Source organism: Phaeoacremonium minimum (assembly GCF_000392275.1).
Source record: "Phaeoacremonium minimum UCRPA7 unplaced genomic scaffold PA7_03_scaffold_26, whole genome shotgun sequence".
In the NCBI taxonomy this organism is placed as follows: domain Eukaryota; kingdom Fungi; phylum Ascomycota; class Sordariomycetes; order Togniniales; family Togniniaceae; genus Phaeoacremonium; species Phaeoacremonium minimum.
Window position 1 is genome coordinate 42,723 of NW_006920933.1, and position 24,493 is coordinate 67,215.

General features: G+C 49.3%; 5 protein-coding genes across 5 annotated transcripts; 2 read left to right on the forward strand and 3 right to left on the reverse strand.

Annotated features, from left to right (window-relative positions):
* Positions 1-720: 720 nt before the first annotated feature.
* Positions 721-2,230, forward strand: UCRPA7_310 (putative membrane protein; the record flags this gene model as incomplete). The annotated part of the gene is made up of 7 exons (XM_007912917.1): positions 721-727; positions 948-1,109; positions 1,171-1,304; positions 1,363-1,589; positions 1,648-1,719; positions 1,772-1,837; positions 1,891-2,230. The coding sequence occupies 7 exons, from the start codon at positions 721-723 to the stop codon at positions 2,228-2,230; spliced, it is 1,008 nt and encodes a 335-aa protein (XP_007911108.1).
* Positions 2,231-8,869: 6,639 nt separating this feature from the next.
* Positions 8,870-12,475, reverse strand: UCRPA7_311 (putative phosphatidylserine decarboxylase protein; the record flags this gene model as incomplete). The annotated part of the gene is made up of 5 exons (XM_007912902.1): positions 8,870-9,070; positions 9,141-9,892; positions 9,943-12,235; positions 12,298-12,342; positions 12,404-12,475. 5 exons carry the CDS (start codon positions 12,473-12,475, stop codon positions 8,870-8,872), a joined length of 3,363 nt encoding a protein of 1,120 aa, XP_007911093.1.
* A 2,410-nt stretch (positions 12,476-14,885) lies between these two features.
* On the reverse strand, positions 14,886-15,949 carry UCRPA7_312 (putative -diketo-5-methylthio-1-phosphopentane phosphatase protein; the record flags this gene model as incomplete). The annotated part of the gene is made up of 2 exons (XM_007912922.1): positions 14,886-15,784; positions 15,850-15,949. 2 exons carry the CDS (start codon positions 15,947-15,949, stop codon positions 14,886-14,888), a joined length of 999 nt encoding a protein of 332 aa, XP_007911113.1.
* Positions 15,950-17,764: 1,815 nt separating this feature from the next.
* Positions 17,765-18,814, reverse strand: UCRPA7_313 (putative coatomer subunit epsilon protein; the record flags this gene model as incomplete). Its single annotated transcript, XM_007912907.1, has 4 exons — positions 17,765-17,873; positions 17,937-18,175; positions 18,225-18,367; positions 18,421-18,814. 4 exons carry the CDS (start codon positions 18,812-18,814, stop codon positions 17,765-17,767), a joined length of 885 nt encoding a protein of 294 aa, XP_007911098.1.
* Positions 18,815-19,971: 1,157 nt separating this feature from the next.
* UCRPA7_314 (hypothetical protein) lies at positions 19,972-20,623 on the forward strand (the record flags this gene model as incomplete). The annotated part of the gene is made up of 3 exons (XM_007912904.1): positions 19,972-20,212; positions 20,283-20,342; positions 20,475-20,623. 3 exons carry the CDS (start codon positions 19,972-19,974, stop codon positions 20,621-20,623), a joined length of 450 nt encoding a protein of 149 aa, XP_007911095.1.
* Positions 20,624-24,493: the final 3,870 nt, after the last annotated feature.

The following is a 24,493-nucleotide window of genomic DNA, read 5'->3' on the forward strand; positions in this document are numbered from 1 at the left end:
GAGTTGACGCCGCATGCAGACAACCTAGCCCTATAAAGCAGAAGATAAGAGAGATACGTGTATTAGATGACCGATATACGGTCAGGTTGGTAAGCAATAAGATAGAATCGGGAGCCGGAAAAACTCAATCATTTCCAAACATCTCTTTAATCAGTAGACCACCAGTCGTGATCATTGATAACATTCTCTCAAGCTTATTTTTACCATCTTTGGCACCATTTTTTACGAGCAGATTGTAGTTTGAAGTGTAGCAAAGATGGCTGCTGACAAAAAAGACGACAAAACAAATGGCCAAGATTGTGAAAGTCGTGCTGCTGAAGCGCCGATTTTTGTGGGAGAGACCTATCTAGAAGATCCATATGCTGTTCGTATTGTCGAGATTCCGGAGGACAAATGGCTCCGGAGGTATAGAAGTGTTGCTTTTCAAATGGTCTTGCTGTCATTACTATCATTCTCCGGACCATCCATGAGCAATGGTAAGGATTCTGCATGCCTTGAGATCTCTTATTTACTTACAAGATAACACACAGCTATTAGCGGTCTTGGAGGAGGCGGTCTTGCTACCCCTTACACTGCTAATGCTGCCTCTGCCACTCAATACTCGACATCAGTTCTAATAGCGTATGTCAAATCGCTTCTTGACGCTTCTACTCAAGAAAATGCTAATAGAAATAGTATGTTTGGTGGACCGCTTATTAGCACAATCGGTATACCCGCGGCATGCATGGTAGGTGCTGTGGGCTTTCCACTGTCAGGGTCTGGATTCTATGTCAACAGCAAATATGGTATCCAATGGTATCTCATTTTCGCTAAGGGAATCTACGGGATAAGTAAGTTCTCACTTGCATTGTCACAAACTTCAACGCCTTTTACCTTGTGTCTTACTGTCTCTTCAGCTTCCGCATTCTTATACATCGCCGAAGCTGCTGCTATGATTTCGTATCCAGAGGAGCATAGGAGAGGCTTCTACATCAGCATTTGGGTAGCAATGAGAAATGTTGGCTCTATCATCGGTGGCGCAATCACCTTTGGTCTCAACATTGCCCGCGATGGCTATGGAGGTGTTACTACAAACACTTACCTGGTCTTCCTCGGCCTGGAGTGTATAGGTAAGTTTAACTCAAAGGTACCTGCAATTCAAGTTTCACTTAGACTTATGTATACACACAGGTCTTCCCGCAGCTTTCCTCCTTACTCGTACAAAGAAGGTCGTCCGATCAGACGGATGGGGCGTGCCTATGCTTCCCCGAAAGTCTTGGAAACAGGAGGTCAAGCTCCTGTGGGAACACCATAGACAGAGGAGAGTAAGATCCACCGCTGACTGCTCAAAGGAGAAAAGGGACCCTATTGACATATTTAAAGACTCTGCTGCTCATTCCAATATACATTCTTACCTACTTCGGCGACGGCGTTTGGGGAACGTACAACTCTCTTCACCTTTCCGTGCGAGCCCGTGCCCTTGCTTCACTGGTCGGACCTCTTCTCGCGGTCTTTATAAATCCCCTATTTGGCATGATTCTTGACATGAAGAAAGTTGGTCCAAAGAAGAAGGGTATCATCGCGTTCTGGGTGTGGACGATTCCTACTTTGTGAGCCGAGTGAAGGGTCTATAAGATTGAGAGCTTGCGCCACTGACTTGTTGGACAGAGCTATGCTGATCTGGGTTATGATCAATCTCAAATGGTTCGATGACCAGTCCGACAAACTTCGACTAGACTAGTAAGTGACTTCGCGCTATTGCCTCTCTATAACTGGTATTGACACTCTACAGCTCGAAGCCTACAACTGGTCGCTGGTTTTCAATTTGGTTCCCCAGTCTCATCTACGTCGTCAACGCGTAAGTAGCCACGTATTCATATCTCAACTTCCCGAGCTCACTTCTGTTGATAGTTGGATGTCGCAAACTCTAGTCTACTGGGTTCTCGGCCAGTTCGCCTCCGACGTCGCCACAAACGCCCGTACTGGCGGCGTGTTTCGTTCCTGGGAGACTGTCGGCCAGGCCATCTCGTATGGCATCAACGCGAAGGCATCCAACAAATTTATTCCATTTGGAATCTACATAGGACTCTTTGCCGTGGCTATGCCACTATTCTGGCTTGTCTTGATGGAGTTGCCTGTACAGAGTAGGGTACCGAGAATTGTCGATAATGAGGGGCGTGTCGTGGGTGATCTGGCGAAGGTGCAGGCGGCTTTACCGGACGAGAGAGTGGCAAGACAGATTGCTGAGTAAGCTTCAGAAGGAGCTCCAATATCACGGTAATGGGGTTTCGTTGGAAAAAGGCTCAAATTACCCTCAAGGCTGTTGTTGTATTTTGAGTCAAAGAGGTTAACTACTGTACTTGCCAGTAGGCCTAGCTAGGTCCCAGCTGCCTAGGCTATGACGTCTAACAGGTTGTGACAGCTCTGTTGGTAAGATGAGTAAGTTAACTCTACATGAACGGATGACCTTGTCCCTTATAAGAATATAAGAAGTAACAATTATTTGATCAAATGAGGCCCAGATCACTTTCTCCTATGTTCAATAAGCTATGCAGTAAATCTTGATAGCATCGTCTCTCTTTATATTGAACGATTTTAAATAGCAAGATTTCTTCACTACAGTTCTCTTTTTATAAGAATAAGTAGTAATCTCGCCGACCTCGAGCGCACGTAAGTAGCGCCGAAGTTCGGGGTCGACGTACAGACAAACAGGCATCAATTGACTGACAATATGAACTCCATCAAACTCCAGGTAAGTCCGCCGCACGATGGCTTAGAATGCCATGAACCACAATTAAGAGTGCTATGAGAAATGCAAGTGCAAACTCGGAAGACTTTGATCCTTTCAGTGATTTGATATATAGTCAGGGGCTGGGTGCTCTCTCATCTATCAGAAATTAAAAGAACTCCAAGGTACTGAGATAGTAGGAGTATGCCGTGATGGCCGCGGTTTAGTGCCACTAGCGTCTGTCCCAGAATTGAAGAGTGGTTGGATCACGATGATGAATACAGGCCGTTACACGGTAGATTATTTCCAAAATATCGCACACCAGCAGATCTCTCATACATTTGCATTTGCTCCTTATGTGTTCGCTACCACTTAGAAATTGGTCCTCTTTCGATCTGGGACAGACAAACATGGTGCTTCCCATTTCAGGATCCACACTTAACTTCAAAGCACTTGTGCTTCACGTCCCACATGAAGTATGTGCGGCAAACAGATTCCATCTAGAACGCAGAGGAACTCTAGAATAAGCCTTCCCCTCACAACATATATCAATCATGATGGTCTATTACACATCTTTGTGAGATGTGTTCATACATAGCAGGCCACTAATCGAACTTCAATGCTCTCCCTAGCAGTGACTGGTCCATCGACACCGTGAAGATCATCAACGCCAGTGTGCGGCGTGTATTCCGCGTTTCCCGGTTTCGAGTCGTAGATCTTCAGCAAGAGACATTCATCGGGCTCCTGCCGCTTGATATAGTACCATTTCTGTTCTTCTGTAGCCGCGTGTTGGTCAATCAACGTTTCACCAATCATTCCAACTTGATAACAATGAGACTGACCTCCATATAAGACGTTAATTCTTGAAGCAAACAGCCCGTAAGAATATCCCTTGCATGCATCGCTTAGTGTTGAGCCATCGCAAACAGCAAGCGGAGAGGACGTAACAGGGCCTCTCAAAGGTCTCCAAAGATTAATTTGTTGTACACGAGAATACTTTTCGAAGAGATCCTCTCCCGCACTCAGCTTGCAGATGCGCAACGAACCCGTCGGGTCCTGATCAACATGTGCACCCGATGCTGCAGGCCGGGCTATGTCCGGAAACTGAAGACCCACGATCGGCTTGTCTTGGGTGAAACTTCCAGAGTACGGAGTATTGACGCTCGGGTTTGAGCTCCTAGTCACTGAATTCCATATGAATACTTCAGTAGCCCCAAGTTGAGACTTGATCAACCTGCGGTACGCCCAAGCGATCAGAAACAAGCCATACAGACGTAGTGATAAGATTCAGTTCTTACTCTTTTGTCTCCTATGTAGAACATGGCAATAAGCATTTATGTTCGATACAAATTTCATGGTTTGCAATATGATTGGCTTACTTCTAGATAAGCTGCGTTCCATTGTTTCTGCTCGGCGAGGGGGCCTAACGCCTCGCTGTTGCTTTTAAAGACGGCAAAGCCTCTAGTATCTAATTGGTCCATTGGCGATGCCGCTGTCTCTGGGTGTTCAAGCTCTACTTTCAGGTCGTGTAGTGTCACTTCGTGTTGTTCTTGCGGCCATGTTGGGCCAACCTCCGGCTTGAGGAATTCTGCAGGATCCCTCCCCAAAACGTGACATGGGACAGAAAAGCTTACTGTAGCAGCAGACATCTTTTGGAATTACTTCTTCTGCTCAGAAAATTACAGTAAAATTCAGAAAAAATGAATGACAAGAAGCAAGTATTTTGATCTGAGTGGCCCTGAAACCGCGAGATGTCAATGCGGAGTAAATGAGGTTGTTGTGTTGAAGTCGTGGCGAATTCCGAAACTCTTAGCTAGATAACTAATACCCCTTCGGCGCCTTCCGCGTTCCATTGATGTACTGATAACGACTTGATATGAGTGACAGCAGCCTAAGCGCAAGACAAGCCGCCACTAACTTGCTAAGAGGATAAAATGATAGCTTTAACGGTGTTTTTATAAGAATCAACTTAACGTTGCAGAGCCGAGGAATTTGGCTCCTGGCCATGTCGTGAACCTAAGAATGGTCTTCTGATTTTTTAGATGGAATTGGACACTATAGCTTTATCAGAAACTCCCATGGCACTGACCTGTAAGCTATTGATGGTTGGTACTCGCATCAAGTCACCTGCAGTAGAAGGAGAACTTTGCAGAGTAGACGGAGTCTATCGAGCATTTGACACATACTCCACATATCAGAGCATACAAGTTACTAGTTAGCAACAGTGATAGAATTCTGGAGAGTTTCAAGATAGGAACTCGGCCCCTCGGCCGAGGTGGCAGAGTGTTGTGCAGCCGCATTTTAGTCTCGTCATTAGCACCTTAGCGTCCGTTGGTTTCATCGCCTAATGCTCTTAGTCTTCTTGTCAACAAAGATGGAATTAACACATTGCTCAAGACTCCCTGAGAGATATTCCTTGTTCGATTCTATATTCCGAGCGGTAGAACTATTTCTCATCCCGTTTCGGGATCTCGTGCTCTCTTGCAAAACAAAGGTGCTTAGGTTGTGGCGGCGACCATGAGTTGCGCTTCATTTGGCTAGCCAGCATGTCATGATTTTGATCTCATAAATCTCCCTGTAGTTCTTGTCAAATATCCGCCAGATCCGAACAAGTTCTGTTATTCTATTCGCATTGTCCGATTTCAGTCCTCGGATCCAATAATAGAGATTTGCAAGCCTCGATGAAACATGACAACTCCCCTCTGCTTTGTATAATGTTGTCTTGCAGATAAATTTGAACCTCTGGTCTCTACGATATGACAATACAAGACTTCACCAATACTAATATCGGGCACGATTTCAAATATTAACTTGCGTTGTGGCGATGGTTGTCCAACGAAGAGCCGATGAAGCTCTAAGGCTAACCAGTAGGCGTTTTGAGGTCGATGAGTCCACGCTATTGGCAGGCTGAAGGCTTGAGTGACTACAGTAGGCATTCTTTCAGGCGCATCTATGGCGACCCAACAATGGGTAGACACCACTGGATCCGCGTTAACCACCGAGTTTGCTAGCACATTAACTCCACCCAGCTTTTCTCTCTTCAGCAACCACTTGTTAACAATTGCAGACAATGAATGCTTGGCACCATAGAGCTAAAAATTGCAAATATACAGCTCCCAATCGACTACATCTCGGCCATCTCTACCACCTCAAGAACGGTCGAGGACAAGCCGGCCACGGGTTCATACTCGGGAGAGCCTTCATTGTTTACAGAGCCTTGTCTTTTGAAAGTCCCATTTCCCATTTTTAAAGAGATATCTTGCCCCCGCTCCCGCCTGCTCATACCATGAGACTCCTCAATGTGCACACATTTGAGCTCAAAGAGTTTCCATCCCACCATGGGGCTCCCGTATATTTGATTCTTTCTCATACTTGGGAGGAGGAGGAGGTTAGCTTCAAAGACTTCTCTTCTAGCACTGTCATCCTTCCTGAAGACTTCAACGAGGAAGAGCCTTGGCTCAGCGAGTCTCTGCCGGTCATCTCCAGCCCGGCATCCTCGCTCAAGGGCTACAATAAGCTCATGGGATGGTGCGCAAAGGCACGTATCGAGGGGTTTGATTGGGTGTGGATTGACACTTGTTGCATTGACAAGTCCTCAAGCGCCGAGCTGTCAGAAGCCATCAACTCCATGTTCTCATGGTATAGTCAAGCAGCGGTTTGTTATGCCTATCTCGCCGATGTTATGTCGGGTGAGGATCCTTCCTCGACTACGTCGTCGTTTCGAAAGAGCAGATGGTTCACAAGGGGGTGGACTTTACAGGAGATGCTTGCACCCTCAGACGTGGTGTTTCTTGGTGTAGATTGGAAAGAGATAGGAACCCGATATGAATTCGCCGAGATAGTCTCTGAAATCACAGGCATCAGCAGAGCTGTTCTTGAAGAACCTTCTCGCAAGGCTCAGTACAGCCTAGCTCAGCGTATGTCGTGGGCCTCAACGCGGAGCACCACCCGCATCGAGGATGAAGCGTACTGCCTCCTTGGTCTCTTTGGCGTACATATGCCTCTTCTGTACGGAGAAGGAAGCAACGCTTTCCGTCGACTTCAAATAGAGATACTCGAGAGGTCGGATGACATTTCCTTACTCGCCTGGGAGCATCAAGAAGACGACCCTTGCGTACCAACTCGACACAATGCGGGGCGAGAGATGGCGGGATATACGGGTGTTCTTGCAGACGGCGTGGAGGCGTTCCGGAATTCGGGAAAAATCTTGAGCCTCCCAAACAATTGGCCTACGGGCAGAAGATTGAAAAGCCCATTTCAGCGTTCTGGGATAAGGGTGAAGGCTACAAAGCAGTCAGTCAAACTGCACTGTCCAATATACGGACCTATCCAAACTGGTAGGCGTCTGGAAGGTTTGCACAGAGCCCTCAGCTCTTTTGAATCCCTGGCCATCCGGGAGAACAGCCGCCAATTCCTAGGATCCAGAGAAAGACTTGGAATTCCATTGAACGAGTATATTTGCCCAAAGATGCGAGCGTCTCTTACTTCCTGGGACGGCGTACTCATGATAATTGTTGGAATGCTTGACCTTTGGGGTAGCGAGTTGTACGAAGAAGGTTCCAGATTGTGTATTGCTATCCTGCTCTCCAATAGAAGGACTAAGAGACTTGTTTCTAGACTTCATTGGCCCCCATTATTAGCAGTCAACTTCACAAGGACCCATTGGCAGACCTTCATCGACTGGCCGTTGACTCCTATATATGCCACACTTGACTCTTCGCCTTATCAAGAGAGGATATCTGAGCCTATACTCATGACAGGACCACCAGAGTATAGCCTGGTGAAAGAAGATGATGGCGCCTTCTGTGATAATTGCGTATACTTCACATACAAGCCCTCAGCGAGACCTTTCAGGTACAGGGGCGAGCTTCCGGCAGCAATCGAGTACGCGGATGGGCCGGCTGGCCTCCCAACTTTCACAATCGATTTCAAGTGGGATTTAAAGCCTAGTACTCGCAATCCGACAGCATCCGTTGCTCTAACCATTGGGCCATCTGACGCACCTTTTGCTGATAGCCGAAGACCAGCCTTCGATTGGATTGGTCTGCCATATCACCTGAAGACCGCATTTCTATTATCGGAAGAGAAATCCGTTGTCATACAACTTCTGAAAGGACCAGACAAGGATATCTACCGGATTCGCATTGAAGACGTACCACCCATCCCGCTACCACCACCTTCGACGTGTTGGTCTGCTGGATCAGCCGAGGTTCTGAACTCGTTGGCTAGCTTACCTCCGCTTCCTGAACCTCTCTATGACAGTTACAAAGGGAGTTACTTCTAGACCTTTTCTGTTGTCGTATAGCTAGTTTTAAACCTTGCTAGGTATAAGTGTTATATCTCCGAGAACATGAGTGTGTGATACTGGCTAGTGTGACGGCAAAGACATAGCTGTCAAGTCTTCCAGTGTATACTATCATTGCTTTGAAAAGATCAAACTATCAAGTGTGTATCGATGATACTGTTGAGAGTCACGTGTCGAGTGTTGGATGTCATCCGTCAGATGTGATATTGACCGCTCTTTAGCAGGCGATACGATACTAGTAAATTAGATATAAGGGATAGAAAATAAGAGGAAGATTCAATAGACGGTTGATAACGCTGACTAAGGAGAATTGAGTTTCAGTACACCTTCTACCCATAAGACTATTGATACTGTCACTTTACACCCAGCGGCATACCGAATCTTATTTAATCACGATTCCAGTATCGCCAGCTTGCGAACACAGCCCACCGGGCTTCGCCATAAAGGACCTCCGCTTGGAGGATATGCAGACATCAGGCTGGTGGAATACGTGGCAAGTATCTCATCACAGGTAACCAACGGTGTGTTTCGTCTACAAAGCACAGCATATGAGGTAACAACATCCAACATGTTGAATTCTGAATTGTGTTACAGAAGAGGAAATAAAGAAGAAGCATAAGGACCAGACAGTGAACCAACAAAGTCAAAAGTCATGACCACAACCATTGAGGCGGCTCTCCCACCCCCCATGATCTTATGTGTGTACGTGTCGCGTAGGACCCACATGTGTTCCGTCTACAAGTCCATATCCTCCTTTCTTTGATTTTATCCTTGATTTTTTTTTCTCTATGCCAACACCACCGCCGCGGCCGCCAATGTTATCATCCAAAGCCCATGGAAGGGCCAAGGCGGAACTTCTAGATCGGGCCCTGAATCCCCTGACTGGGGACAGGAGAATCGTCGCTGTCCTCGGGCGACTCCTCCAAGGACAAGCTGCCCTGGATGCGGCGCTTGGCGTCTTTTTTGTCTTGCTCCGTGACGTCCTTCTCGTCCTTGCGCATATCTGGTGTCCATTGCGACTCGTTGGGCGAGTGGCCCACGGATGTACCCGCGCGGATCTGCAACACTAAGTTAGTGATCTTGGCTACAGCCATGGTGGGGAAGGGGATGATCTCAGTCCGCACATACCAGAGTCTCGAGAGCTCCAGTCGAATTGTCGACCAGGTCGTCGTCAAACTTCATCTTGCCATCCTCGAACAGGAGGACGATCGTACTGCCACCAAACTTGAAGTAGCCGAGCTCCTCGGCTCTCTTAACCTGCTCGCCCTCTTTCCTAGTAATGACGGTGCTACCGACCATCATAGCGCCAACGCACACAACCATGACTCTACCGTGTTTAACGCTGTCGATTGGGCAAATGACGCGAACATTCTCGCCATAGACATCCAGAGCAGAACGGATGGCCATGGGGTTGACGGTGTAATACTCTCCGGCGATCAACTTAGGCTTCAGCAAAGTGCCATCAACTGGGATGTGGAAGCGATGGTAATCTTGAGGTGCCAGACGGAAGATGCCCAGAGCACCATTCTCGTAGCGCTTGGCATCCTCAGGATATGCGTCACCAAGGAGGCGCTTAACCGAGAATTCGCGACCCTTGATCCAGATCTTCTGCGCAACATCAATGCGATTGAAGACAACTGATCGGCAATCGGCTGGGGACACGATAATGTTCGGATTGTCGGGGGCCGAGCAAGGTCTCGCGTCAGGCTTCAGCTCACGGTAGAAGAATTCATTGAAGTTCTTGAACTCCTCAATTGGTCGCAGGACTTCAGACATGTCGAGTCCGTGGAATTTGATGAAGCCCTCGATTTCTGACTTGGAAGCCGGGTCATCGTATTTCTTTCCTTGCTTAATACTGAGTCCTTTCAACATCTTGCGAACTACGGAATGTTAGTTTTAAACCCTTGCAATGCTATGGATTTCAACTTACTTCTCTTGTTTTCCATGTTGTTTGACTTCAGGCCCTTGTACAGCAGCCTGATGCCAAGTCTGACATAGACGCTCATCTTCTCCTCATTAATCTGACCTGTGAGACGATCCTGGACAAGAATGTTGGCAGAGTTTGCACCCAGCTTGTAGCCTCCGTATGAGATCTTGGTAATAACCTTGGAGTACCATTTGCGTTGAGCTTGGCTGGCAGTGACGAAACCAGCCATCATGAGGTTATTCACCTGGCGCCAGTCCTGGCTTGCACAGGTAGCGATATGTGTAATGATATCGGCATCCTTGCGCTTGTTCAGTCGTGGCTGATGGCAGATAGGGCACTCTCGGATCTCTACAACGTGCTCCTCCTCACGGTCGTTTAGGTCATCCTTGTTAAGGAGATCGCCTTCTTCACCCGGCGTGTTAAGCTCCGGGATGGTGAGCGTCGAGGTTGACGTCTGGCTGGCAGAAGGGCCTAAGACTTCGGAAGAGGCATCACTTGGGGGCTGTGGAATTTCCGCGCCGCTCTTAGTAGGAATACCGAGATAGTCCTTGGCTTGTGTGAGGTCTGGCAGCATGCTCTTCACTCTGTCACCAACGGTTGGCGGCTTCGATTCAGCCTCCAGCTGATCCTCCAGGCAAATAACAGCCTCATCAATGGTCAGGTCACTAAGATCATCGCCATTGGTTCCCTTGTGTGGGAAACGCTGAAAGAAGCGGTTGATGGTGGAGTCGCGTAGGGTAGACCCAAGGGTGTCAAGCATAGTAGTAAGTTCAACCTTGCTGATACGGCCACTTTCATCTGTGTCATACTGCTTGAGCAACGCTCTCCAAAACTGCTGGCGTAGAGCTGGATATGGCATGTACTTGGCTCTAAGTGCCAAAGTGGGGCTATGCTTGGCCTCCCACTTATCAATGTTCTTCATCTTGAGAGGCAAAGAGATAGAGCTGAAGTCTCCATCCTCGCTGTCCGGGAGCAACTCACCCGCGGCGGAGGTCACGGAGGCACCATTGCCGCCCCCACTCCCTCCGGAAATAGTGGGAGCCAGCAGGCCAGGGCTGGGTAGAGGTTGAGACGCCTCCATGATACCATCCCCTGACAGCTGGGGGCCTGGCGCTGAGGTAGGGGCTGGAGTGGTCGGGGCAATCTGCGACACATTGGAGACTGTTGAGGGGTTCTTGCTTAGTGGTGGCCGGCTCAGTTTCCCGAGGCTTTGTGCTGACGAAGAACGAGAAAGTCCAAGCCTTGCAAATCGGGAACGCTGCGATGGCACGTACTCGGGAGGGTCCCTGAGATCGTATAGCCCGGTCTCCGGATCAGCCTTGGGAGACCGGTCGATCAGCTCTTTTAGTGGAAGCGATGTCGAGGCGATGAAATCATTCCCGGAGTATCTATCACGATCGATGACCATAAAAGCAAACGAGTAGTTCTTTTCATGCTCAAGAACCTGGAACAACATCTTCTCGTTGAACACTGGGTTCAAGTTGTGTCTAACAACCTTGGTGCGGTATGTCTTCTTGCCTAGCGAGGCGACGACGAACGGATCCATGTCGAATCCGGTCTTGGTGAAGTTAGACTCGGGCGGGAGATCTGTAATGTTGCATATTTCCAAGAAGATGATTCCCATGACATCATTGGAGCCTCCATTAGTGAACTCGTATGGGTTTTCTCTCTTCTTACGCTTCAGGCCCTTGATGCGAAGTCTCCTCTTCTTCTTTTCAATGGCTTCTGGCTTAGTTGGATCCTCATCCTCAGGCGTCTCATCATCGTACACATCATAATCATCATCATCGTCAACGTCGGTCCTGTCGGTTGCCCGGCGTGTAAGAGGCGGGGACGGCGACTTGCCGGGAGCGGAGGTTGGCGCCAAGACCGGCGTCAAGGTTGGCGTCGGGTTCCGCGATGTGGACTCGGCCTCGGGAACCGCCTTGACAAGGGTGCCGAATTTCTCAGCAACTTGTTGATCGGTGGCATTTGGGTTCGCTGCATCATATAGCGTGAACTGGAGCAGAACTTCGCCGGACACCAAGCTTGTCTTCTTGCCAGGTCGCTTGCTCTTCAGTGGGAACCACTTGGGCAGCTGTTCGAACTTGCCGTCGGCAAAGATCTCCTCAAGGGCAAGATCGAACTCTCCCAAGTAGTCTTTCCCAAATCTGTCCTTATCCCAGCAGCAAACGCTAAGAAGCATGTGTTGAACGCCCGTGACGGGCATCTGGCATTGTTCGTTCCATTCGGGGTTTAGTGTTTTCGATTGAGAGCTTGTGATGTGTTTGGCGTCTCCTAAAGTCAAAACGAGGTACTGTATCTGAACGTTAGATTCAAAGCTCGTATTGTGCAGTTCGACAAGAGGCTAGAACTCACGGGGTCAGAAGTGCCACCTCGGTCCTTCGCTGCTAGATTGCGTGCCTAATGCCTCAAGTCAGTCCAAGAACACGATTTCATTCGAGACTCGACAACTAATGCATACCTTGAGCACCACAATGCTGAGGAGCAATCCTTCCTTGGGCCCCTCGGGGCTGACGGGGTCTTTACTTCGCATTGGGCTTGCGCTTCGGCTGTTGGCCGCAGAAGTGGTGTTTGAATTCGTAGACGACTTCAACCGCTGGGGGATGAGGCGGACCATAACTGTTATCTAGGCGAAGCTGGAATGCGGTGACGTTTTGGAGGGGTGAGCAGGTCGCTCAGGGCTAAGTCGCTCTTTGATGGAATGCAAATCGGCGGTGGGAGGCGTACAGCTGTCGTGGGAGAAGCTGCACGGGAAGACGGGAAGGCGGGATCGATAAGGTCTAAGTCGGGTTTGATGGAAGACTCGTCGATGTTCAGTTTTGAATGTGCATGTAGCGTTCGGAATCGCGGGAAAACAGAAAGCAGAGTCCCAGAAGCGAAGGATGAAGCCTTGATATCCGGCGGACTGGGGACGTCATCTGTCGTGGGACAAGGACAGCAGCTAAGATGCTCGTCTGCTGGGTAACGGTAGGTAGCTTGGGTCACAGACCAGCTGAGGCAGGCGGTGGAGAAATAATATGGGGGAGGAAGGTCTCTAAGACATTTGGTGGCCGTCTGGTTAGCACAGAATAGGAACAGCAGCCACCAATTTGGCCGACCATCTACCAGTATATCAGGGAGATTGTTAATCACGCTTATTGCTGGAGCAGCAACAGTCTCATTATCGCGAGAATGACAACTGGTAAGAAGTGAGGAAGTGAGGAAGTGGAGAGAGATGTAGCGGAAGGAGGAAGTGGCTGAAGCTGAAGCTGAGGGAAGGCAGAATTGAATAATCCAGCAGCCGATTAGGAGAAACAGGAGGAGAGCTGAGCTGATGTAGGAATTGAGACTCTGCCCCGTCCCCCGTACCGTAGGCAGTGTTCTGTCTGTCTGTCTGTCGGTCTCTTGTCTATGAACGAGCTGGCTGCTGGGCTGGTCCTCTGGTCTCGCTCTGGGGTCAAAAACGTCACAGGTTGGTCCGTCTCGTCTGTTCCCGCCTCGGCGTCTTGAGTCGCCGGTACCTCCACTCGGCCATTTCCTGTTAGTGCACCACTGCTCCATCCTAGCTCGTGTGCCCGCCCATCTGCGCGATCTAAACGTGCCAAACAAGCAAGCCCCAGCAATTCGCCACCTCGTCTCCGGCGATCGAGAGATCTGCCATTCTGCTACACTAACAGTCTCTATTTTGGATGAGTACCGCTACATCCAAATGCCCTGCCTCAGCCAGCGTCATTGCAGGCGACGCATCGCAATCTTGGCCGTCTCAAGCCTTCATTCGCTCGTTTGCCAGGCTTCCCAATAGACAATAGACCTGTGACATCGACATCTTCCACCACCAGCACACCAGGCCCTACCTAGGTAGGTCGTCCAGGCTGCCAGGCTTGCCGAACGTCCGTCGCTACCTCCTACCTACCTACCTACCTACCTACTGCTGGCTGCCAACTCCGTGAATGCATGCTGCTCGTGTGGACGGGCGGAACGGCGCCTTAGAGGCACACTGCCGTCACTAACCCCTCGAGCTAGTTCCAACCTTTCGGGGTGATGTAAACTCCTTTTGCGACATTTTATGGCCGTTTCCCAGGACCACATTTGGAGGAGAAACGGCATTTGAACTGCGTCCGAGTCCGTCCGTTGCCAGTGGAGAAGGGGAAGCCCTACTTGCCTACCACGGGATGTGTTCGCTGTTCAGCCGGTGCCTTCATGTAAGTCCAAAGTAGTGTCGTGTGCTATAAAATGACCGGGAAGCAGCCGAAGGATGGTGGGATGGATCGTTCTACGCACGAAAGGCTGAAAGGGAGGCCGCTAAGTCATTGCTGTCATTGAGAGCAAGTCTTTCCTAGTCTAGCAGTCGGTGTCTAAATGACATTTCCCACCAATGGTCTATTCAAGTTCTGACGATTTCACCGGGTCGTCGGTCCAGCACTCATCACGGCCAGAGACAATAGAAGCTCGCTTGCTGAAGAAAGCAGGAAGCACAGCACTGCTCTTTGGCCAAGGCTGTTGATGACGCAGCCTGTTCTCAGCTCAGCCCTAAGCCGATCAAACCCAGTTCCCGGCTGTCTCCCAGTGTTGACGATGCTTCATTGGCAGCGGGGTACTGCCACACCAACCAATACCCAGCTCCTATATCCCCTACTTCATTTCGCGGGGTCCTTCATAATCTCACGCGCGCCATTCACACGATAGGTCAAACACTTTGTATAGAATGTAGAAGATCGTCATTCATGCTTCTATCCTCTAATAAGAACTGGAGGCGTACCTCCCTCATTGTAGTGAAACGCCGGATGACCAGCCATAGATGACTTTGGGTCCTTGGCTTATATTGAACGCCATCCCATATTCCCAATAATCCGTTTTTTACTGCACGGAACCTTTCCCAAACTCCCAGATGATGCCCTTGCTCCCTATTGATGACAAGAAGAAATGAAAAGGAATGGAACAACGAAATGATGAAAAGCCACGGTCTAAGCGGCCGGGATGGCCGGAATGGCGTTCTCGACAGCCTCGAGGGTCTTCTCGATACTCGGGGTCTTGAGCTCGCTGAAGGCCTCGGGCCACAAGAACATCTTCTCCTCCTTCGTCGGCGACATGACGATGTAGCGCGGGACAGCGGTCTTGCTGCTGACGCGGCGCCACATGTTAGCGCGAGGATTGAAGCGTGCCGGCACGCCCTTGCCCTGGGTCTTGGCCTCGTCCTCCTCCATGATCTTGGTCAACTCCTTCTGGATGTCGGCAAAGGTGTCGAAGGGGATGTACGAGATCTTGTTCTCGATGCAGTACTCCTCGAGACGGAGACCACGACGGGCGAAGAGCACATCAGCCTGGCGGGCGGCGGGAAGATCTGAGACGCCATCGCCGATGAAGACGATCAGGGGAATTGTGCCGTCGTCGCACTGCAGCTCGGCCTCAGCGCGAGCCTCCTTCATGGAAATGGCCTTGTCGTGGCCAAGCTCGTTGTCGTGACGCCAGATCGGCTTCCATTCTGAGCCGTCCTCGGTAATCTCTGCATCGTTGGCAACGATGTCGATGTGCGCAGCTTGCTCCTCACCAAGGAAGGTGTCGAGCACCTTTCTAAGGACGGGCTTCAGGCCGGCAGAGATGACGTTGAAGGGAATTTCGTTCTTGATGCAGAACTCATGGAAGCCCTGGAAGTCAGGGTCGATTTCGAGGTTTTGTTCCATGACCTCGAAGCCATCATCGAAGGGGACGTTCAGGGAGCCCCACATCTCCTCAGAGACATCTCGGAAGGATCGCTCGCCGGTCTTGATTTGCTCGTCGAGAATCTCGCGCTTCGATGAGCCGCAGCCATGGTTATCGAAGAGAATGTGACCAGTATCCTGCATGAAGATGGTGCCATCGAAGTCTGGGGTAAAGACTGTTAGCGGAACGCTATGGTGGAGAGAGAACGGGGGCAAGCGTCTCGCGTACCTGAAAAGCACATAATCTTCCTCTTCTTGTTCTCACCAACCGCGGGTAGGCCAGGGGCCTCCTTGACGGTGATAGCCGGAGGTGTGATAGCAATAGGCATCTTGAATTTGGTGGGTTGTTAAAACAACGAAAATGATTCAAAAGTCTGGAAATGCAAGTGCGAATGCTGTTCTATACGCTGGTATATGAAGCAAAAAGACTCAGTCTTGCTAAATACTCTATGACGACTTGAAATCTATGATGATGATGATGATAGAGGGGATGGGAGATTAGAGGAAGGGAGATGCAAACCACGTTTATATATTTGAAAGAGTCATTATCGTGACAGTTCACGGGTGTCCCGTCATCACCGAAACGAGTCAAGGCCCCTTAGTAACCCGTCGAGATAAGGGTGTCATAGAGGCTCTCGTCAACCTCGGGCGCCGCCATGCGGCGTAATGGTGCATTTGGGGTGGCATAGCCGCAAGCAGGGCCAAGACTCAGGTGTCCATAGTCTTCGGTCGCACTCTAAAGGCAGCCCGGACAAGCAGCCCGGACCGGCCTGAATGCATGCCAATCGTCACCATGCATGCCTCTGGACAAGGCCAGTCAAATTCTGACCGCAGTTGCCGGGAGAAGACCCACTCGGGCATTTTAGAGGATTATACCAGACTGGACTAACAGAGGCCAGACACTTTCCACTGCGAGAACAATTGTATCTCCTTGGATCTCCTATTGTCGCCACGCTCAAATTCGACGGGGCTAGCAATTTAGAGTTCTCTCCAATGGCCATTGAGATCTTCAGTCTATCGAAGGATAGTCAGGGCCCGGCCTCCATTCTGCTGGTCTCGACGGTTCTAATCCGCTCGTCTCCCATCCCAATACTGAACAACCTCAAATACCTCTCCACTCAACCTCGTGTTGATAGTAAGCGTCGCCAAAGATCGGCTAGGGAGGATCTTCACATGGAACATTACATTCGATCAGGAGCACACCTCAGCACACTCATGCTCAGTGATGGAATGAGGGGTCAATGAGGGGCATTTCTCCTGCAATGCCGGGATCCCTCGTCACAATATCCAATGCCGCTAGCCTCATGCAGGATATTGAGTGATGTTGACAATAAACCAGGGACCCTGCGTAAACATTCACGACATGGGGTTTCCTCTGAGCCACGATGAAACGGCTGTGGAGATGCGTGGATGGGAATCTGCATTCTCAGTCCCAGTGCCGGAGGCAGTGGGAGATGATGTCATATCTAAAGGTGTGAGTCGCGCAATCCGCTGCAAAGGCGCCAAACTATGGCTGAAAGCAGTCAAGCGTCTCACACGTGAGCTTGGACGCAACGATAGTACTCCCTCGACCCTGCAGACTGGCAATGCTGTTCAAGGACGCACGCAAGTGGGTTGGCCAATTCCTCCGAGAGCCTCACAGCCAATCTTTCGACTGCGTGAACCATTTCTCGCCCACGGAGCGGTGAAGATAAGGGTAGACGGCGCTTATCTCCAGGCCTTGTCGAAGGGAGGCACCACACTCTCACTGTGGCAGAGACTAATTTGTTGTGCAGAAGACGAGGCAGCCCGACATGGCTGACGAGAATTCCGTCATTGCGCGTTAATCGAAGCATTAGGAACTCGAAAGCCACATACTCTTTTTGCCGATATAGGACGCGACGATGCTGCTGATGATGTCAACTTGACAAGCCACGATGTCCCTTCTTCGACCGCGAACACTAGGTAGGAGACGCGGGAGATGTCAATACTAGGTCATGTCCATTTTTCCTGTTATTGAATTTGATGCTCGATATCTATCGTCGAGTCCAGGACCGTTATCTCCACAAAACGCCATTTTTCATTGCGCTGATCCCAAATGCATACAGCCGTCATTCAGAGTCTAGACCCTTTGCCCCATGCTTCTTTTCGGAGTCGACGATCCATTACGCCGACACCTTCGCGCTGTATTTCGTCGCCGCTTTGTCGAACAGTGCGCTCTTCTCCTCGAGATCGACAAGGAAGGGATGCTGAGGAGCGGCCTTTTGCAGTGTACTAAAGAGATGCACAGTCAGCATACCTAAAACGATTATATGAGAGGAATATAGAAAGTCGTACCTAGTGAATTCCTTAGGATCCTTTCCAGTGATCACCGTCAAGACTAGCAAGTTGGCAATTGCCTCGGCATAACCAGGCTCCTTCTTCAATGCTTGATCCAGTGCGGCCTGCGCCTCTTCTGTACGGCCAAGGTGTAGTTCCGCCACAGCCTGTGAAACGAGGGATGTGAGAGACGATGTAGACGGGGCTTGTGCCAATTCTTCGAAGACGTAGAAGGCTTGCTGATATTTCTCACCGCCCTATACAAAGGTCAATTATCGGCGGTCTCCTATCAATGTCACCACATACCTGTCGTAGTCCAACCCATGATTCTGCAAGATTGACCAATAGACTGTCTTGTGCCCATCTCCGCGCAGCTGTAACCTCCTTCAAGGCCAAATCGTTCCGGTTTTGCTGGAGATGGATCTGGACGATCAGAGCAACGGCGTCAACTGCGGAGGTATGTTAGCGGAGCCTATACTACCGGCCAAGCTGTGCGACATACGGTTGCCCTGGTGCTGTGATAGCAAGGCAAGAGCCTCCTCTGACTTGCCAGCGGCCTGCAGGACTGTGCCACCGATGATTTGTACAACCGCATTGTCGCCATTCGACTCGGCCAGCTTCTCGATCGTCTTCACCGCATCATCCTCCTTGCCCAAGGTGTATGTTGCGAGTGCGCCGATCGCAACTAATTCAGGCTCCTTCTCTCCCTTCACATCAGCCACAACATCTTTTGCTTGGCCGAGTGCGATCTGCGCGCGAAGCTTCAGGATTCGGGCGGGGAGCTCATTCTCTGAGGACAGCGACGAGGTGTCGAAGTCGACCACTTCCTGGTACTGTCCCTGGTGGAAGTGATTATGAATGTTGATCAATTCTCCTTCGGCCGAGTATGGATCCATCTTGACTTGGTTGCGCTGTGGTGACGGTTGAGTAGTTGAAGATGTTCGGTTAGGCTTGCAGAGTGTTCTGTGGGAGCTCTCATACACGTGGAGCAATGGAAAGCCACCTTCGCTAGGGTGGTCCGTGCGCTACCCACATCTCCAGAATAGGGGTTTATCCATCCTCAATTACCTACCTGAATGCCTACATGAAGCTTAACACCTCATTTTCGTAAGTTAATGGCAGCAATCCTCTAGTGAAAATATGCAGTAAGTCTCCTCAATGTAATAAATTGTCAAGTAATACTTCCTATATCTGTGTCTCTAGAAGATAATTACTTTGTGCCTGTATACTCGTCAGAATGCTTTCTGTCATGTGAACACGTACTCCGGCATTTGTGTGATCAATACCTTCAAATTCAAATACGCCACATCATTGGTAGTATTAATATTTGCAAACTGTAATTATGTAGTCTCATTATTGATGATTAGGCAGACAGCTTGTATGAGAGCCTGTGAGCGACTTTAAGCTAGAGATACCTCTATCAGGGACACCTGCTACGCTTTTGAAAGAATGTCAAAATGAACTTGCATATGAATAAAAGCTGTCTTTCATGCAAACAATACCGAATTATTATGTGATTCTAGGTGCTTCGGTTATCTTTTCAACTCCAATCAAGTCCATGCACAGTAACCTTTGTTTAGTGGTGAATGGGTTTTCGTCTGATCTTAACAAACAGTAGACGGCATCTTCACACCTCCTTCCCCGTGACCGTCGCCGTACACACTTTCATATTTCTCATTCCCAAGACAACTTCATATAAACCCGTTCTTCTTCTCACCGAGATCCTTTTCCTGACCTGATCTGATCTAATAACCCGCTCCTGCCCTTACCACAAACCAAGCAGTCATCTTCCGGGCGAGAAACCCAACCTACCCACAAGTACGTATCGTCTTTCTCCTTCTCGTACTCCCCATACAACGCATGCTGCGCTGAATATAATGAGATTTGTCTCGACGGAAATCTGCAAACCCATCCCTCGTTGCTCCATCTCACCAAATCCTAAACCAGCACACACAAGCATCTATTCGACAACAACACAGTTTCCCTTTCAATCTCATATCAAAGGCATAGAACTAAGCAATACCCACTGACTTTGCCTCTCAGTAACCTCAAGATGGCCCTCATCAAGAGTCTCATCAGCATTCTTGCTCTCGTCGCCATTGCCTTCGGGATGGCCATCGGCGATTTCAACACCGCGATCGACTTGAACGACACCGCTCGCTTCGACGGCTGGGTTGCTCCCCCTTGCGACAAGGTTACCTGCTGCGTCAAGCAGGATCACGGTCGTTGCGCCCTCGGTCTCTACCTGAGCTGGAAGGATGAACCCATGTACGCCTACGTTTGGGACTTCAACTGTAAGTCAACATAATCTTACATTCAACTCAGAATAATCGGGAAACAAAGTGAAGCTAATCTGGTATACAGGCAAGGTCATCGGATTCCATGACAAGCTGGTGTTTAAGAAGACCACGTCTGTTGCTTCTGGTGAGTTTGACCCTTTCCTTAAGCCTTTAGGGAAGCCCCTCCTGAGTTCAGAAAACCTCGGTTCCCGCTCTTTCCAGATATGGGGACAGGCTCATACAATACGAGACCATTTACTGACTATTAACGTTACAGAGCTCCCAGGCTACGTCGTCGTGACTCCTGAGTGGGAGTTCCCGTCCTTCTTCAAGTATCTCGGCAAAGAGTACCAAAACGGCTGGTCCGACCAGGGTGTCGACAAGAACCACGATACCTGGTACGACCGTCACCACTTCGATTGCTAGGTCTTCTACAATGCCGAAGGTTCAAATCTGGTCTTTGCTATCCATGGACGGCTCATGATGATGCCGAATTTTGGAGGACGAGTTAATGGCCATTGGCCATTCTCGAATAAATGAACTCTGAGTCTAGCTAGCTCTTGAAGCTTTAGTCTTGCGAAGTAATACACGCCTATTCTGCAATACTTTATCAAACCTATGTCTCATTGTACTCTGTCTTCGTGCATGACCGTTATCTATCTTTCATGTAAAAAAACGGATCGAGTCGATGATCTAATATATCACCACGAAGGATTGTCAATTCACCCATCATTACCGTTCATCATTGAAAGGATAAGAAAGGGACTCGTTTGGAATCGTATTAGAGCAATACCAAAGAGCACCACCTCTATTGTAAGTGGTTTTTGAACCAGGCCACAGCTTGGTCCTCAGCGCGCATTCCCAGCTCCATCTGTCGAGGGTCATGTGGGTCACCCCTGACTGCAAAACCGTGATGTGCGCCCTTATACACAATGACCTCCATACCCTCTTTAACCTCCAGGATTTCCTTTAGCTTATCCATATTCTTCCGCCCAAGCCACTCATCATCCTCGCCATTCCCAACGCTCAATGGCCTCTGTACAGCATTGATATCACGCGGCACGGTCAACAGTGACGGGTGTGCTGTGAAGCCGCAGGTCACAAGGTCCGGCTCGCCGCATAGCTGTACACAAAACAGTCCGCCCCAGCAGAAGCCAGCGACACCGATCTTCGGAGGGCTAGTGAAAGGCTCCGGGGGCAGTGAGTCCTGCAGAGCTTTGAAAAATGTCCATACTCGAGGCCTGCAGCGGCCTGGGCGAATGTACCAGTACATGTATGCAGTCATAAGAAGCCACCGAGCCCACCAAAATGGGACCTTGAATATGGAAGTAGCCCAGGACTTATTCGGTGCGTGAAGCTTGTCTACCAGCGAGAGGAATGAAACATCTGGTGCATGTCCTGTTGGTGGCGTCTCAGTCAATTAATTCATCATGATATGTCAGAAAACGCGCAAGCAAACTGACCGTCCTCGAAGTCAGGTAAGTAAACGAGAAAAGGACCACGACGAGCATAAGCATCGGCCAAACCACGCGTGTTGCGAAGCTCCCAGCCGAAAGCGTCCGAGATTATGACAACTAACCCATCCGGCTGTCTGCCGTTCTCCGGTCGGGCGACGTAGGTAGGGAAGCCGTGGATTGTCTCCACAGTACCGGCAGGCTCAACATCACCCCGGAGTGTTCCCCTAAAGCAATCGGTGCACAAGCCACCAGCGGCAGCCATGTCCACGAATACAGGTTGGCGCTTTTACAGGGAGATTTTGTGAATTAGATTTCTTCGCTTTGCTAGGACACAACATTGCGTACTGAGGATGCATTCCATTGTCTTATAATATGTTCGTCGCCAAGAAATAGGGCTGGACGCGTGGCTTCCATTCTGATTCTCAGCGACATTGTCATCCCCCCGCGTGGTCTACTCATTCATCGGTACAACATCATTCCGAAGATAATTGAGCCACTGCGTACGCGTAGTATCAATTCGCAACAAAATTTCTTGTGTCTTGTTCTGTTCAGGAAATCACCATGCATCGCGATCAACTGACGAAGCCTCCTCACTTTTCCGGATGACTTTATGTTGAAGGTCTCAGCCCTCTCATCTTTATGAGCGCATAAGCGTTCCTCGTTGAATGGATGGCCTGTCTATCTCGTTATTGTACCATCTTCTATGACAAAGCAGCATGAAGGCGAATCACTCGAGTCGAAATGTCCTAACTTCCTTCAATCTCTCCCGAGACGTGGAAATTTGATAATGGTCAGGCACTCTGATGTGTTGATTTGGATGCCAGTCTGCCCGATATCTAAACATACGGCTAACGGTGCATCATGCTTTGCCATTTTCCCTATGTCTAATAGAAGAGCTAGAGGAATCGTGAAAGCGAGCGTGGCAAGAATCACTAGAGGTCGAAAAAAACGCCTAACACGCCACATATTGCGCAGTCGACGAATCATGAGAGCCGACGTCCGGGGCCTCAAGGTGACTGATGTTCGGCTTCCGACCTGCAGACCCAATCAACCCATTGTATCAAATATTGAATCGCTCATAGTTCCTTGAGGAGTCAAACTTTGTCATCAAATACTTTGTCACCCAAATCCAAAGCTTGCTGAGGAAATGGACCCGTTGTCCATCTCCAGCGCAGCCTTTGGGCTGGTCTCGCTCGGGATGCAGATTGTGAACGGAGTGGCAAAATACATCGGGGCGCTTCAAGATCGCAGAGGAGAACTTCGCTCTGCACACCGTCATATACAGAGCCTTGGTAGACTGATCAGGGCTATCGAAACTGCTACCCACACTCACGCAGCCAAACATAGAGAGGCGACCGCTGTTGTCCGCGAGTGCCTCTTTGACTCGGAGAACCAGCTCAGGAACTTGGCGAAACAGATCTCGGAACTTGGTGATGAGGATGCATCTCAATTTTCTGTCACGTACCCTACCAGCCCAGCTATAGGATATGTCATCAAGAAAATGAAGGTTAAGCGAAAGATGATGGCATATCCATTCCATCTCACCAAGGTACAGAATTTGGAGAAAAGGCTCGAGGCTGCAATCAGTGTTTTACAAAGCGCTCTGCTTATTCTCAACATGTATCTCCCCTTTCCCAAGCAGTAATAGTCGCTCGCTCATCGAAGGTCTTAGCCATCTGTCTTCAAGTATTCAGGACACTACGTCATCCATATTAGCCACCTCCCAATCTCTCACCACAAAGATCGACGAATTAGAGAACAGAGTTGATGCTCGTATGGCTGACAGTGAATCCGCTCTCCAGTACCACTCACGACAGATCGATGGTTTTCTGCCACTCATAGATCAAAACTTCAATGACATGAGAAGCGTTGTTGATGACCAAATTTTGGAAGCTGACAAGTCCAATCATGACCTAGCTGAAAAACTTTCTGTATCATTCCATCATAATGCTAAGCGACATGATGCTGTGCAAAGTATTCTTCGACATGATAACCATAGAATACTTGCACAGCTTGAAAAAATTCAGGAACTCCTTCGGCCAAGCGATGTAAGGGTCTATACGATGAATGACTCTGTGACAGCTTAATTTTGACTAATTTAGCTACAGGGCTCGTTCGCGAAGCATCCGATCACTGTGGACTCGGAGAGCACTCGAGTTCCTGTAGGATTCCATAATCGCAAAACTTTTGTGGTCGCAGGCTCGAGAAAACCTACTACTGATATGGCACAACCGCAACTGCAAGCATCATTATGTACCTGTTCGGGGGTCCTGACTAGATGTAGCTATCGCCGTTCCAGGAGATGGGGTTATTTCATTCTCCACGAAGAGAGAAGCACAGAAAAGTCTCACCTCCCTGATTGCCCCCTTTTCGATATGATAACCGCAATGGATAAGCGAACCTATGGATTGATATACACTGGATTCCCCAACCTCATATCAACTGCGTTGCAATTTACGTTATCTGTAAAAAAAGAAGCTGGCACTGGAAGTATTACTCCGTCACTTCGATACCACCATCTGGTCGACCGGAATGCGTCTCCTGCCTTTTTACTTACCCAAGTATTTGGTCAGTATCTTGACTTGTTCCGCTACAGCTTGAATACACACTATCAGCCAGAAGTACTACTCTCATATATGTCAAGACTATATAACGTGTACCTCTGTCGGAAGTCACACGTCACAGATTACGCACATGATGGAGAGTCGATAGTGCAAGCGGTTGTTAACCTTCTATGCGAGTTTCACCATATGCGGGTTCGTGGTATCAAATTTCGTTATATCAATTACAATGTTAACTATAGTCCTTCTAGGTGAGGAAGACACAAGATATATTTGAG